At 49.6% G+C, this 13,969-nt stretch overlaps 1 protein-coding gene across 2 annotated transcripts in view; it reads right to left on the reverse strand.

Moving 5' to 3' along the window:
* Window positions 1–13,969, reverse strand: part of GINS4 (GINS complex subunit 4) — a 36,602-nt gene that overhangs the window by 17,373 nt on the left and 5,260 nt on the right. For both annotated transcript variants that reach the window (XM_085855885.1, XM_085855886.1), the window contains exons 3-4: window positions 13,617–13,730; window positions 13,331–13,428 (exon numbers count right to left, since the gene is read on the reverse strand). In XM_085855885.1, coding sequence (XP_085712011.1) covers window positions 13,331–13,428; window positions 13,617–13,730 — 212 coding nt within the window. The remainder of the gene's footprint in view (window positions 1–13,330; window positions 13,429–13,616; window positions 13,731–13,969) is intronic.

A 13,969-nucleotide genomic window follows, 5' to 3' on the forward strand; every position in this document is an offset into this window, starting at 1 on the left:
CAGGAAGCTGTCGTAAAAGTTCCTCCCCACGATTGAGATTTCTGACAAAATAGCATCGCCTTCTTCCCCGATGGCACAACACGAGACTCCGAGGCACGGTATCACACGACCTGGCCAAACAGTCAATGATCAGCACCTTGTTCCATCACGCGAGCAAATTTGCCTCATCACGAACACGAGAATCATGCAGCCTTCTTCACCATGTCGAGGGCAAGCCAGCTGTAATGCCCTCTCTTCCAACCACCATCTTCTCATTCGCTTCTGTCCCGCACCTTCTCTGAATTCACACCCCACCCAGCACCCAACCCAGGGGCGTGGTCTCACCAATTGTCATTCCTGAAGGCGGGGTTTTCGCCAGCTCGGTTGTTGTGTTGAGGACGCGATTCCTTTTTATTGCAGTCTTGAAATGCGAAAACAGAGGAAAAGGTCACTGGGGGCAATCACATACTGGGAGAAATTTACCTTAATACCGACCTTATGAACACAGAAGCCCCCCCCACCCACCCCGTGTGGTGACACAACACTTAAGCTAACAGTTTCCCTACTTACGTTACATCAAAATTTCTCCTTCCATCCACGGACCATGTTAACTCATGAAATCCTACCTTTGCTATAAAATTCCTCCATCTACCCCACAAATATAACAATATTAATATTAGAGCTTTTGTTTTATATCGTGTTACGGCTGTGGAAATTCGCAATACACCATAAAGGTTCTTTAGATTAGCTATGCCGGTAAGTGAGTGTTCAGATAGGCTTCCCCACCGTTGTTTAGAGGGCTGCAACTCTGAAATAGCCGTTTTTCTTTACCTATCGTTATTGTGAACCAACACACAAACAACAACCGCCACCAAGTACGCCGCAACGCCAAGCACGCAACAAACCTACATGCAAACAACAACCGCCACCAAGTACGTCACAACGTGAACCACGCTACAATTTCCCTCACAACAACCACCACCATCTTCGCCACTACCCCCACTTCTGAACGCCATCCTCCACGGTCCACGCTACGACGGTTTCCGCGCCGGGAACCGTCCGAGAACGCGGGCAGGATTGGCAGAACAAAAGCTCTTGCAGAGTCTGTGGGGTTTTTCCCGCCTATTTTCCCCACGCTTGGTGTGAAGGGAAGGGGGCAGGGCAGCTCGCTTCCGATTGGTGGATGCACGGCGTGAGGCGGTCGGAGTGAGGGAACGCCCCTTTTCGAGAAGCTTCTCGAAGGGCGGTGGAGCCAGAAGCAGGGTGGAGCGAAGGGTGGAGCCCCGACCTATAAAGGGCAGACGTACGCGAGGCTCTCGCTCTCGTTTTTGGTCTCGTGGCGCTGGTCACCCCTTGTGGCTTCGCTCTGCCTCTCGCTTGGTTAATGCTCTGGGTTGTGGACTTTTCTTCTCCTCGCTTGATTCCTGCGCTCGTGGTCCCATGAGCGGCCAGTTGGTGGAGACGCGGACGGAAGGCGCAGCAGATCCGGCTGCGTGGGGGACCTGCGTTGTGTGCAATGTATCCCGTTTGTCGTGTCCTATTTCCCTTTTAAAAAGCCATCTTGCATCGTGGAATGAGTAGTGGGTTTTGAACGCCCGGAAAAGAGAATCGGATCCGTCGAGGTCGGCGATAACACTGCTCGGTTATCGCTTGAGAACGGAATGGACCGCTTAAGCGGTTCGTGTCCCAGGCCGACCTGCAGCGCGGTGCAGCCCCTCGGTAGGTTATTCGTACGAGTACTTAGGTATATCGACATTCGGCGATTCACCCTATCTCGCGCGGGTCGAATGCGGACTGGGCTGTGGTGAGGTTAAACCCCCACCCGTGACTGGTTTCTGGCGGTAGTTCCAGGAGGGTCACGACTGAATTGTCTGTCCGGTGGGCGACGCGGCTGCCATTAGAGGAACGCGGCCGATCGCACGCCGGTGGGCACGAATTCGCAACACTGGTGTTCAGGAGTGTGGGATTCGAATCCACCCCATCTCCAACTAAATGAACGGGAATCGGACCAGGGGTGTGCGAAGCAACCCCCCCCCCCACCTTTCCCATTAAATTTTGAGCGAGTTAAATTAAATTCCACAAAGTAAGATGGCTTTTCAAGGGGAACGGGCGCCGGGGGTATTAGAAACTAATGAGGAAATGGTAGAATCCATGGTCCAGGACAAGAACCCCGAGCAGGAAATGCTAATTGTACAGGAGCAATTTCCCCCACAACCAAACCCAGAACCCGAAATGGGCGCGACAGCGGCAGAGGCCGCAGTGTATGATACCTCCCCTCCCCTCCTTTGCCAAAACCCCCCGATCCTTGCCGAATTGGCTCAGCCGAGTGCACTCAACATGATTTTGCAGGCAATGAACGGAATGAAAACAAATGCGCAGGAAATGAAAAACGAAATGAAAAGCATGAACGAAAAGATGGATACAAACACAAATAAAATAAAGAACGGAATGAAAGAAGAAATAAAAGAAATGCGGCGAGTGGGGCAATGTCTGCAGGCAGGCATAATGGCGACGCCACGTGCTGGGGCAAACGAGCTGAGAGGGAGTGCAACTGCTGTCAGGCCCGCAATGGAGGCGGGAACGGACCGATTAATACGGGAGCCGTGTTGGGCGAGAGTCGTGACGGTGACGCAGAGGGAAAAATTAAACGGGGAGACCGAAACGTGCAAGACGAGACACGAGGTAACGAAGGCAATAGAAAAATTAAAAGAAAGCCAGGAGGAGACAAAGGAGGGATTGAAGGTCGTAACGGTGGAGTGCGAGAAAAGACTTTAAGAAATGACGAAGAGTTGATAAGCTGGGACTGGAGGTAAAAATGGAGACAGAGGAACTGGGAAGACGGGTAGAAAACCACAAGGGCAAGACGGAAGAACAGTTAGAAGCCAAAGCAAGGTCGGAATGTGCGGAGATGAGAAAAGAATGAGAAGAGGAAGCTTCTGAGTTCCAGAAATACCAAAACAAAGAGATGGAATTACAAAACGAGTTGAGGATGGTGAGAGAAGAAAGAACGACAGCAGAGAATGAAACGTTAAGGAACCACACTGTACAGATCGAACATCTGAAAGCGAAGGCAAGAATAAAGAATGAGGAACAAGAAAGAGTAATGAAGGAAGAACGAATGAAGCGGGAAGAAGAAATCAGACAATTGAGGGAGACAACGAGAGGAACAATGGGATAGAAAACAAAAAGAACATGAATTTGAGGTTGACCAAATGAAAGAAAAGGCGAGGCTGGAGTGCGAGGAGATAGACAAAGAACAGCGAATGAAACACAAAAGGGAGATTAACCAAATGAAGAAAACCACGAGATTGGAGAAGGAAGGACAGGAGAGGAGGCAAGGAAGAGTAGTGAAAGAACAGCGAATGAAACACAAGAAGGAAATGAGCCAATTGAAAGAAACGATGAAATTGGAGAATAAAGAACATGAGAGACTGTGGGGGTAGAAAACAAAAACAATACGAGTTTGAAATTAATCAACTCAAGGAGAGAGCAAAATTGGAGTCCACAGAGATGGAAAAACTCCGGAATGATAACGAACAACTCGAAAAACTCCGGAAAGAGAACGAACAGCTAATGGGGCTCAGAGAGGAAGAACGACTCAAATGGGAAGGAAAATGGAACCAGGAAGAAACAGAAATAAGGAATCAGGAGAGAAAATGTATAGAGACGCAGGAGATAGAAAAAATAGAGGAGAGACTGCACGATAAAGATGGGGTTAAGGACGAGCACACACACATTGAGGTAGTGGAGGACCATGAGGGGGAGCTGCCAGAATGTTTTGTGACCCGGTGCGAGCAGCTGGATGGCCTCCTTCGGGAATGGAGGGAGACGCTATTCTCCCTTGAAGCTGATCACAACCAGGTGGAATCGGTCGTGTCAAGCGAGGTTGAGGGGGCGACTGCTGCGAACGGGTGCACGCCGAGCTTGGGGGGTGTGGAGGCCCCGGGAACCCTTGTGGTGGCACGAGTCCTCAGTGTGGTTGCGAGTGTGGTCCCGGTGTGTGTGGTGTCGAAGTGTGTGCTCACAAGTGTGGTAAAATGCGTGCTTCCCAGCATGCCGTGCGTGAGTGAAGGGGTGTGTGTGACAAACCCCATGTGTGAGTAGAAGAGTGTGTGTGAGAGAGACAGCGTGTGTGAGGTCGCTGTATGTGAGGGAAATGACAGTGGACATGCGGGAACACACAACCGCATGTCCGAGAGTGAGTGTGATGGTGAGGTGTGTGAGTCTCGTGACACGCGGGAGTTTGAGCGCGTGGAGGGAATGGAGACGACGACGGCGACAGGTGAAGGACAAAGGCCAGGTAGTGGCCGTAGCTGTAATGGGGACCGCGCCGGGTTTACCCAGCAGCGAGCGCGAGGTTCGGGCCATGCTTAGCACGAGACCGCCACGTGCGCGCTTGCGGGAGTGAAACCCGGTCCGTAAATGCCAGCGGTGGATGTTAGCCGATCCCGCGATGGACAGAAGCTAGGCTGGGATAATGGATTTGGACCGGACAGGTTCTCCACGCGAGTGTGTGTGAAGCTCCAACGGGCAGAGCACATGTGTTCGCGTGGGGAACCCCTCGAAACGCGAGGCTTGCCTTTGAATGCGCAGGGTGACGTCGTGGCTGCTCGTGTGGTTGAAATCCGGCAGGAGGGTGAATCCCTGCCGGATGGGGCCGTCCATGAGGGACAAGGTGCAAGGTGCATAGGTTGCGAGTTTCCACGCTGGTGCGCGCATATTAAAAAAAAAAAAGAAGCAAGCCTCGCTTCGGGTGAATAGGATTCCTGGGCAAGGGGTGGAAGACCCCCTGCTGGGCACAGGATGCAACTAGTTAGGGGGATGGGTTAGTTGAGCAAGACCGGCTCCATGGGGCAGGGATAAGTCCTCATGGGGCCCGTGGAATGGATTAGTTAGAGGGATTGTAGTTTAGACTTAGGAAGGGAAATGGAAAATGATTTTGAGGACAAGGACAGACTTTGAGTGTGTACAGGGGACGTAGCTAAGCTACGAAGAATAAATGGAACGTGCTATAGTGAAAGGGATGACGAGGGAGCAAGAGTTAGTTGAGGGATGTAGTGAGCAGAATGGCAGTGATCAGCAATGTGTGAGAAGAGGAGTGAAATGGAAATATGTACTTGATGAGTGAGTGAGGCCAGCCGGCCTGAGTAAATGGAGTGAATGTGGAATGCATGGTGCGATGAGTGATTGGGGGGAGGAGTGACTCCTACCCAAGGGACCCTGGGGTCAGTGTAAAGTGAGTTAGGGGGTTAGTCAAATTGACAAAATGGAGGTCGTTTTGCTGTTGGTGGGAGTGTAGGCTCGAAACCCATTTAGAAGGGTGCAGGAGCCCTGTTGACGGGCTGGGAGTGTGGCTACTAACGGTGAGTATCACTTAGTGGGTACCCCGGGCACCGGGCTAGTCGGCAGCAGTAGGCCAAGGGTCCAGTGGGGGCAGGGATAGTGTAGTGGGCACGGGTGGCCCCACATGATGTGGGGACTGTGGCGCCAAATGCCACGGGGGCAGTGTACTGGGCACGTGGGACCCTCGGAAAGGGACCCGGGGCGCCAACACGCCACGTGAGCATCGAGGGAGAGTCGCCAGAGAGGGCACTCCCCAGTTTTAGGGAGCTGGTAGGCTCGGAGGCAGTGTAGTGCCCGGGGGTGCCATTGTTGGAGAATCGGCAGAGGGTAGTTCCTGCCAAGGGAGCCACGCGTCCCAGCCATGAGACCGTGTGAGGGCACAGGAGGAAAATTGGAGGGCATGGCCCGAAATTTGTGAGGACACCAACACAGGCGACTGGAATCTTGGTTGTTAGAACCGATAGTTTAAGCGAGAGGCGCTTGTTGAAAGCCCCGGGGTAGTTAAAAGTTAAATGGTTAGGATAGATAGGAAGTGTACCCCTCCGCACCATCCATCCCTTTCGTTGTGGGCCGCTGGACCCATTTTGGGTTGACATCGCTGAGATCTGAGGAGGCCATTCTGAGGCTTGAATTGGGCCTCGACACAGGACGCTAGCTCTCCCTTATTCCCCTCCAGGAAGGGAACGTAGGGGTTGGGAGTAGGTTAGGACATGATAGGTTAGCCGAACAAGGACGATAAAGGGAGTTAGGAGACGAGTTATAGAGGGGGAAGTAAAAATAAAAATAAAAACAAAAAAAATAAGTTGGGGCTCAATTGATCTTTGACAAATAAAGAGGGTGGGTATGGACAGAGACAGGCAACGGCGATAGGTTTGGAGGGGGACACAGTAGGGTAGGTCCGAGCCCGCCTTCCGAGTGGCCAGCACCACCGCACTCCCTCCACCAACCTCCACTGAACGGCAAAGGCTGGCCAACTTCATCTGCTGGCTGTGTTTGCTACGAGGCCTGTGCCGGTCAGTTCATCTGCTGGCTATTGCTGCAAGGCCTGTGCAGGTTGATCGTCTGCCGGCTGTTTGCAACAACGGCCTTGTCATGCCATGCCTTGCCTGCCTGCCTTTGCCTTGGGCCCATGCCTGCTGCCTTGGTTAATTTTTGCCGCTGTTCTGTTTTGCATCCCCCGCCCCCACCTGTTCATCACCATGTGCGCCAGGATCATCGCGCAAGCTGCAAGGACTGCCCTGAAGGCAGTTGCAACACGTGACTGCACTGGCGGCCCATGCACCGGTTGTGACTTTTGCACTTTTCTCCAGAGTCCATAAATCCTGGGCCATGGGGTAGTGTAAAATTATAAGTTGTTAAGATGTAATTGTAAATGTGTTTTACGCCCCCGGCATGTGACTTAGCGCCGGCAATTTATTTAAGTCTGTGTATGTGTGGGTTTGTTTAGTTAGTCAGCCTAGGTTTTTTTTTTTGGGACATGAATACCCTAAATGTCGCACTCAGGGATCCGAAGGTAAATCGTACGAGGGGAGAACTTACACATGATGGCACACGAAAATTTGACGACTCAGGACGTGTCTGTAAAAAGGGGAGGGGGTAGTGCTACGGCTGTGGAAATTCGCAATACACCATAAAGGTTCCTTAGATTAGCTATGCCGGTAAGTGAGTGTTCAGATAGGTTTCCCCACCGTTGTTTCGAGGGATTTCTTCGTGCTCACCAGGCTGGGACTCTGAGATAGCAGTTTTTCTTTACCTATCGTTATTTTGAACCTACACGCAAATAACAACCGCCACCAAGTACGCCGCAACGCCAAGTACAGAACAAACCTACATGCAAACAACAACCGCCACCAAGTACGTCACAACGCCAACCACGCAACAATTTCCCTCACAACAACCACCACCATCCCCGCTTCCGAACGCCATCCTCCACGGTCCGCGCTACGACGGTTTCCGCGTCGGGAACCGTCCGAGAACGCGGGAAGGATTGGCAGAACAAAAGCTCTTGTGGAGCCTTTGGGGTTTTTCCTGCCTATTTTTCCCGCGCTTGGTGTGAAGGGAAGGGGCAGGGCAGCTCGCTTCCGATTGGTGGATGCACGGCTTGAGGCGGTCGGAGTGAGGGCACGCCCCTTTTCAAGGAGCTTCTTGAAGGGAGGTGGAGCCAGAAGCGGGGCGGTGCGAAGGGTGGAGCCCCGGCCTATAAAGGGAGGACGTACGCGAGGCTCTCGTGGCGATGGTCACCCCTTGGGGCTTCGCTCTGCCTCTCGCTTGGTTCATGCTCTGGGTTGTGGACTTTTCTTCTCCTCGCTTGGTTCCTGCGCTCGTGTTCCCATGAGCGGCCAGTTGGTGGAGACGCGGACGGAAGGCGCAGCAGAGCCGGCTGTGTGGGGGACCTGCGCGTCCGGACGAGGGGTGCCGGAGAGGGTTCGCCGGCCGCGTGGGAGGCCGGAACCAGGCGCCACCACGCTGACGGTCGTGGGAGAGGGACTCGACGACCACTAACGGGGGTGCAGTTAACCTGCTACGGTCTCGTGGGCCCATTCGGTCATCCATGGCCCATGGCCATAAAGGTCTACGAACCCAGTCTACCCCCTTGCCTACGAGGGGGTCTTTCCTTTTGTTTTGTATGACTGCTGTGGCGCCGTGTCCCTGCAAGTAGAACCTGTTAAGTAACTGTGCTTGTAAATAATAATTATAGTCGGTCGTATTGCTTTTGTTTTCTATTTCTTGCCTGTACATTGCATTACTGCCTTGCTTGTGTTGTGTGTGTAATATGTGCTTAGTGAATAAATGTCCTTGTGTGCAATGTATCCCGTTCGTCGTGTCCTATTTCCCTTTTAAAAAGCCATCTTGCATCGTGGAATGAGTAGTGGGTTTTGAACGCCCGGTAAAGAGAATCGGATCCGTCGAGGTCGGCGATAACACCGCTCGGTTATCGCTTGAGAACGGAACGGACCGCTTAAGCGGTTCGTGTCCCAGGCCGACCTGCGGCGCGGTGCAGCTCCTCGGTAGGTTATCCGCGCGAGTACTTAGGTATATCGACATTCGGCGATTCACCCTATCTCGCGTGGGTAGAATGCGGACTGGGCTGTGGTGAGGTTAAACCCCCACCCGTGACTGGTTTCTGGCGGTAGTTCCAGGAGGGTCACGACTGAATTGGCTGTCCGGTGGGCGACGCGGCTGCCATTCGAGGAACGCGGCCGATCGCGAATTCGCAACAATATATATCTTCTTCTTCTTCTTCTTTCGGCTGCTCCCGTTAGGGGTCGCCACAGCGGATCATCCGTATGATCCGCATAGTGATTTGGCACATGTTTTACGCCGGATGCCCTTCCTGACGCAACCCTGGTCGCCTCTTACGACACAGGGATATGGTACACCTATTTTAACCGGGGTATACACCGGCCCAGTATACTGGTACTCATTTCGCTGACCTCGGAAGGATGACAGGTTGAGTCAACCCCCTGGTGTATTAATTCAGTGGCCCAACGGGGCTTGAACTCAGGACCTTTTGGATCCCAAGCCGCTGCCCTAACCACTGCGACAACACCAGGCTTCGCAAATATATATATATATATATATATATATATATATATATATATATATATATATATATATATATATATATATATATATATATATATATATATATATATATATATCTTCTTCTTTCGGCTGCTCCCGTTCGGGGTCGCCACAGCGGATCATTCGCATGATCCGCATCGTGATTTGGCACATGTTTTACGCCGGATGCCCTTCCTGACGCAACCCTAGTTGCCTCTTACAACACAGGGATATGGTACACCTATTTTAACCAGGGTATACACCGGCCCAGTACACTGGTACTCATTTCGCCGACCTCGGAAGGATGACAGGCTGAGTCAACCCCCTGGTGTATTAATTCAGTGGCCCAACGGGGCTTGAACTCAGGACCTTTTGGTTCCCAAGCCGCTGCCCTAACCACTGCGCCAACACCAGGCTGATATATATATATATATATATAAAAATATATAAAAATATATATTTTATCTCAGAGCTAGTATGGAGAATATTAAGTTTAACCTCGTCATAAATGATAATAAAAATAGGGGCAATACCCCTGGTATTGCCTGGATAAGAAAACTAGGGAACCACTGGTAGGCATGGATGACCCACAAAATACAGTATGCAAAGGATGGATGTATGCAAAATACAGTATGCAAAGGAAGGTAAATACCAATTGATTATTTTTTTTTTCTGAGAACAAACTGTTTCATCAAGGGTGATTAAGGTTGTGGCCAAGTTTCATTGAAATCATGTGTGTAGTTTCTGAGAAGTCAAAATACCTTTTTTTGGGGGCAACCCCCCCCTCTACATCTCCCCTCCCCACTGTAAACCTCCCTCGACCTTGATTTGTTTTCAGTGTGTGAACAAACTTTGGTACCTTGCCGGTGATGAAGGTTGTGGTCAAGTTTCATCAAAATTGTGTGTGTGGTTTTGGAGAAGAAAGCAAACACCTACTTTGGGGGTGCAACCCCCCCGTAAACTCGCTTGACCCCTCTCAGACCCAGATTTTTTTTTATTGCCATGAACAAACTTTGGTACCTCACGGATGATGAAGGTTGTGATCAAGTTTCATCGGAATTGTGTGTGTAGTTTTGAAGAAAGAAAGAAAATAAATATTTTGGGAGGCAACCCCCCGTAGACCCGCTTCAGGCCCGATTTTTTAATGCCATGAACAAGCTTTGGTATACAACAGGTGGTGAAGGTTGTGGTCAAGTTCCATCGAAATCGTATGTGTAGTTTCAAAGAAGACGTTGCAATTGTTTGTGGACGGATGGACGGATGACGCACCACCCCATAAGGTCCCCACAACTACGTTCCCGGTGAGCTAAAAAAGTTTTCAATTACAATGATTTTTTTTTAATCTTATCTAATTTCATTACATTTATTTTATATAAAACGTCAGGGCTGGTGGAGGAGCTAGAATAGAGAACGAATCAGGACATGACAGAACAAAAGGAGCAGTAGAAAGAGAGGGGGTGGGGCAGAGAAGAGGGATAAAATAGAGGGAGACTTGGGAAAGAATGAGTGAAAAGGGAGGTCATTCAGGGTGGGCGATATGTGTACAGAAGAAAATTCAGGAAGGAAAACTGTACACTTGGAAAGAGGTCGGCTTGGATGGGGATTAACGAGGAAAGGAAAGATCATGGATTTGGATTGGGGACGATCTGAGATTGTGTTGAACAGCTGTCTTGAAGACTTGGAGGGAAGAATGAGATTGAAGAGAATGTGAAAGTTGGTTTCAGGGGAGGGGAAGAAAAAAAAAAGGATCAAATGAGTGGAGGAGAGCAGTGATCCTGGATTTAGACAGTTTCAACAGAAGGGGGTTACAGGTGGACAACATGCACCCTGCAGAAACTTTGTGGGGGGGGGGGTGTTGGGTGGGAATAAAGCACAGAAAGAGCAGAAGATGCAAGACCAAAGAGGAGGCGGTAAAAGACAGATACTGACTGAAGGCCTTGGTTTCCATGGCGTCAAGCCGAGCAAGATGTGAGGCAGCATAGCCAACCCAAAGGGAAGAGCAGTACTCCATAAAGCTGCAGATAAAGGCCTTCCAGCTGGATTGGAGTTGAGGTGTGCCAATGAAGAATATTGTACGACAAGAATGTCCAATCGGCGGCTGGCTTTAGAGGCCAACTTTGAAATGTGGTTTGGCCAAGAAAGATCATGGACGATAGCGAGACCCTACGTTGTGAATTACTGAATTTCTTCAAGAAGAATGTCAGAGCTTGCTGTCAAACCTCGACCCAGATTCTGCAACCGGTCCAGATGGCATCAGCCCACGTGTCCTAAAAACCTGCTACTCTGTTCTTGCTCACCCTCTCTGTTCTATTCACCCTCTCATTTGCTCAAGGTCATCTGCCATCTGAATTCAGCAAACATTACCGTTCTGCATAAAAAAGGTACAAAAAGAATCCCTGCAACTGCAGACCAATCAGCCTTCTCCCAATCATTAGCAGGGTTATGGAATCCATCATCGCTTCAGACATGAAATCCTTCCTCTTCTCCAATGGCTTGATTTCCGATCATCAATTTGGATTCAGCCCAGGTCACTCTTCCCTGGATATGCTACTTCTGCTCTCCCAACAATGGATGGAGATCCTCAATGTCAGACATGAAATCAGAGCCATATCCCGAGACATTTTGCGTGCCTTAGATACAGTCTAGCACCGTGGCCTGCTCACCAAACTCTTTTCCTATTGTATGCAAGGACATCTACACTCATGGCTCGCAGACAACATATGGCCCATAATGGAATTCTCTCATCCCCTCTTCCTATCCAGGCTGGAGTTCCTCAAGGCAGGGTTCTGGGCCCTGCTCTTTTTCTGGTTTTCATCAATGATCTCTCCGACTCTCTGGAAAATCTTCTTTATCTCTTTGCTGATGACTCCACCCTCTGTCATCCCTCAGACGGGCAAGCAGAAGCCTCTTCACTTTAAACTTTCTCAACAATCCTCAGTCTGAGTCTCACTATCTGCCATGATCTTTCCTGGGAAAGCCATATTTCCAAGGTGGCCTCCAAAGCCAGTCACCGACTGGGCATCCTCCATCGTGCAAAGTCCTTCCTTGGCACACCTGAGCTCCTGACCACATACAAAGCTGTCTTCCACAGCCTGATGGAGGAATGCTCTCCCCTCTGGGCAGGTGCTGCCGCCTCTCATCTTTCTTGGCTTCACGCTGTGGAAACCAAGGCATTAAGGATCAATGGTATCTCCCACGACGAGGCTGAGTCTTTGGATCTCTCACGACAGGTAGGTCGGTGGTCTTCTACTGTCTCCTCTCCAGCCTTGCCACCACCTGTTCTGATATATGTCCCCTCACCCATATTTCCATAGGGTGCTCAAGGTCTACCATCAACCCCCTTCTGGGAAAACTACCAAAATAAAGAATCACTGCTCACCTTCACCCTCATTCCTCTTTTTTCCCCACCTTTGGAACAAACTCCCACACTCATCAATCCCATCCTTCCCTCCAGGTCTTCAAAACAGCTGTTCACCACCATCTCTTATCCTTCCCCATCCAAAACCATGATCATTTCTACCCCCGCTAATCCACCTCCTTCAAATTCTCTGCTTTCCTTCCTGAAAGTCCCTGTAGTGTCCATCTTGTTTACCCTGTGTACCCCACCCCATCCCTCTCCCTTCCACAGATCTCCTCATATCTCTGTTGCCCATTGTTTTGTCCTTCCCTCTCGTCTCCTGCTCCCCTTGTTGTACGTTCTGCGTTAGCTCTTACACGAGTCTCGACATTGTATACAAAAAAAATAAAAATTGTGAAGAAAGTACATAGATGGGAGGGTTATTTTTGGACAGTCCTTTCGGAGAGAGATAGTAAGAGTGTAAGATTTGTCAGGCTCTAAATTGACATATTCCAAGTGTTTGACCAGCTTGTGATTTTGTCAAGGTCTGAAGAAAGATCAGAGGCTTCGGCCTGCATGTCTGAAGGATGAGGGATGACGGATGACACTGCAGAGGGTGAAGTCATCATCAAAGAGATAAAGAGGATTTTCTTGGAGATACTGTTTGTACTTGGAGATAATTATACATTATAGATATTTTTAATTACTTCAATTCAGTTACCCAAGATCGTTTTGTTCATTATAATGTAATGTATTTTAATGAATGTTCAATGCATCAGTGTCTTCCCTGACAGATTATGTGTGCTTAATAGCAAACGAGTGCAAAGAGACAGACAAACGACATTGTTTAAAATTCGACGCTTTGTCATGTTGCCAGAAAGGAGATGAGTAGAATGATGTTGTCACTTTCTAAACCACTGTGACATTAACAAAATTCTAAGATAGTTTTGCAACTGGTATCAATATGAGACTGGGAGAAAGGGGAAGAAAGTTGGGGGAAGAGGGGTGGGTGGAGGGGGATTAGTATTTAGAGGGAAATGGAAAAGGGTGTGGAGTGAGTGACGATGTAAAATAGAAACGATGGGGAAAGGGTACAGACATACGTACTCTTCAGCAAAAATGTATTCATCGGGGGAAAGCCTCAAAAGATCCTCTCCAGTCTGGCTTCTCTGTTGTTCCAGAAGGTGAGGAAAATACGCCTCAATCTGGGGACAGCGCAGGCCTCACCATCAGCAAAACACGAACCAATCACCCAGCACCAAAAACAAAATATGGTGGGAAAGTAAATCTGGACGACCGTGTTAATAATCCACTTGGACAAGCTACTCGTGCTGTAAATTGGGAAAAAAAAACAATGTTGCGCAGACACGTTTTGAAATTAGGGGTAAATTACCTTCCTGAGGCGAGAGCGCAGGTACGACGTGAGCACAAACCGCAACCTCTCAAGCTCAAGTTGATGAATGGTGCTTTTGGGTTCACCAACATGACCTTGATGCAAATTTTCATCCTGACATACAAACACATTTCAGACATATGTACTACACCATTACAACATAGACCCAAACACATTTGACCGAGAGCGAGAAGCCTTAACTTTTTAATCTTTAATACATATTTTCCACAAGTAACTGGACGGAACCCCCAACTTCAGGCAAAGGTCAAGATATTCCCTCTGGACTTTGGCGAGTCATGGCAGGCAGTGCTGTCAAAAGAGTACGAGTTATAGCACAGAGAAATTAACTCAGG

This window comes from Eptatretus burgeri, chromosome 15 (genome assembly GCF_056783735.1).
Source record: "Eptatretus burgeri isolate ZD-2024b chromosome 15, Ebu_testis_v1, whole genome shotgun sequence".
Taxonomy (NCBI): Eukaryota; Metazoa; Chordata; class Myxini; order Myxiniformes; family Myxinidae; genus Eptatretus; species Eptatretus burgeri.